The 2,017-nt window shown below is 48.0% G+C and overlaps 1 protein-coding gene across 1 annotated transcript; it reads left to right on the forward strand.

The window, feature by feature from the left end:
• Window positions 1-203: 203 nt before the first annotated feature.
• On the forward strand, window positions 204-1,347 carry EV420DRAFT_1489116 (uncharacterized protein; the record flags this gene model as incomplete). Its single annotated transcript, XM_060470682.1, has 6 exons — window positions 204-325; window positions 377-450; window positions 593-630; window positions 685-819; window positions 937-1,040; window positions 1,095-1,347. The coding sequence occupies 6 exons, from the start codon at window positions 204-206 to the stop codon at window positions 1,345-1,347; spliced, it is 726 nt and encodes a 241-aa protein (XP_060321534.1).
• Window positions 1,348-2,017: the final 670 nt, after the last annotated feature.

The raw sequence follows: 2,017 nt of genomic DNA on the forward strand, positions 1-2,017 counted from the left end.
TCGTCATGGAAAGGAACAATGGGAATAAGAACTCTTGTCTTTCTCGTGCTCTGATGATGCCCGGCTTCCTCTAGCACGCGTTGACTTCCTAGTCCACGAGAATCGACACGTATACATATCTGCTCTCTACGTCTGTGTTGCATCGCTGAAAGTACTCTGAAGGAGAATATGAGACGGCCTTCGACTTCGTCAAGAGCATATATATGCATGGAGGCGTAGAGACGATTGTGAATGTGCAGTGCGAACCGGAAGTGTTCATGCGAGGAACGTGGAAGGATCTGGCAGATGGGAAATGCGACGGCATGAAGTTGTCGATTTGTTATCGGTGCGTTCCTTTCTCTTTTTCGCTTCAACTTTCTTGCTAACTCACAGGCAGGTGTAATCCAGACGCGAAGCAAATCATATACACTTGCCATGAAATCTGCCACTATGCTGTCGCATTCATCTTGCGTAAGTTTCGATGAGATTCGACTCGACCACCGTTACACCGCCGCCTGATATCCAACCAAGAGTAGTCGCGCGACAGCTACGGATAGCCGTGGATCGTGGCATCCAATAATAGTATATACATGAGAGGCTGAAGAAGACACAGGGAGAATCACGAAGGAAATTGTGCTCAAAGATCATCGGGTATGTATGTCTCTCTGTCGATGCTGACAATGCTGACTGTATGCGTAACAACAGGTCTACCTCCACTGCTTCATCAACACTACTGCCTTTGACCTCTGTTTACTCGAATATTTCCCAAACTTCCACATCGGTGTGATGGGCATCATCTGCCACGCAGTCATGCAAGCAGATGTCGGCCAAGGACAACACGTGTATCCTACTAGAGACTGATATGGTTTTAGCAAGCGTGTATGGCGCCAAGCTGTTCTCTCACTTGCTAATGATACCTTGGACTGCGGAGTTCGTTGTGGGTGTTATGGGCGATAGATGGGATGCAGTGCAGGTGTCGGCGTTGCGAAAGAGGGTATACGATATTTGAGGGCTGTACGAGACAGGTGGAAAGCACAAGCAGTGACCCGAATTCTGAGATGGTATATATCACCAGTGTCGTTTTGTCGCGCTTTATTCTAAACTCCGTTTCGCAGGGTACAGCGACTAGTTGTGTTGGTGGAAAACATCGTGTATTCTATCGCACTTAGAGAGGACCTTCCTCACCTTGTCGCGATGGTCATAGATCTTCTCAGCTGGTCGGTACAAGCTCAGTATCACTATTTCGTTATACCATTCAATGCATCTTGTGCCGCCCACCCATCTTCAGGACTCGGATCTGCTACGCCCTATGATGGCCCACCGCTTCATAACCTATCGAGCCTGCAATTGCTGTTTCATGCAAACTGAATACAACAGGCCAGAACCACACCCATGTCTAAGCACAACAACGCTGCTGAACTTTGAAGGCATGGTAAAGGAAAGTTCATCTTACTTTTTTTTCTAGTGTGAAATGTCCCCGTGTGGATTGAAGGATTAGTTCAGGACATTTGAAAAGGCAACTTGGGGATGTTTATTGGATGAAGTTCAGGACGTTTGGAGGATGGGGTTCGGGACATTTGAAATGGGGGCATCGGGACGTTTGACTTTAAAAAGGTAACTTGGGGACATTCATGGGATGAAGTTCGGGACGTTTGAAATGGGGGCATCGGGACGTTTATGGGTGGGATTTGGGACGTTTGAAAAGCAACTTGGGGACGTTTATGGGATGAGGTTCGGGACATTGGAGGGAAATGGTGGGGACGTTTGGGGGTAGGGTTCGGGATATTGAAGGATTAGTTCAGGACGTTTGAAAAGGCAACTTGGGGACGTTCATGGGATGAAGTTCAGGACGTTTGAAATGGGGGCATCGGGACGTTTATGGGTGGGATTTGGGACATTTGAAAAGCAACTTGGGGACGTTTATGGGATGAGGTTCGGGACATTGGAGGATTAGTTCAGGACATTTGGGGAGGCAGGGTTTGGGACGTTTGGGGGATAGGGTTCAGGACGTTTAGGGGGTGGGATTTGGGACATTCAT

Source organism: Desarmillaria tabescens (assembly GCF_030435595.1).
Source record: "Desarmillaria tabescens strain CCBAS 213 chromosome Unknown EV420scaffold_222, whole genome shotgun sequence".
NCBI lineage: Eukaryota > Fungi > Basidiomycota > Agaricomycetes > Agaricales > Physalacriaceae > Desarmillaria > Desarmillaria tabescens.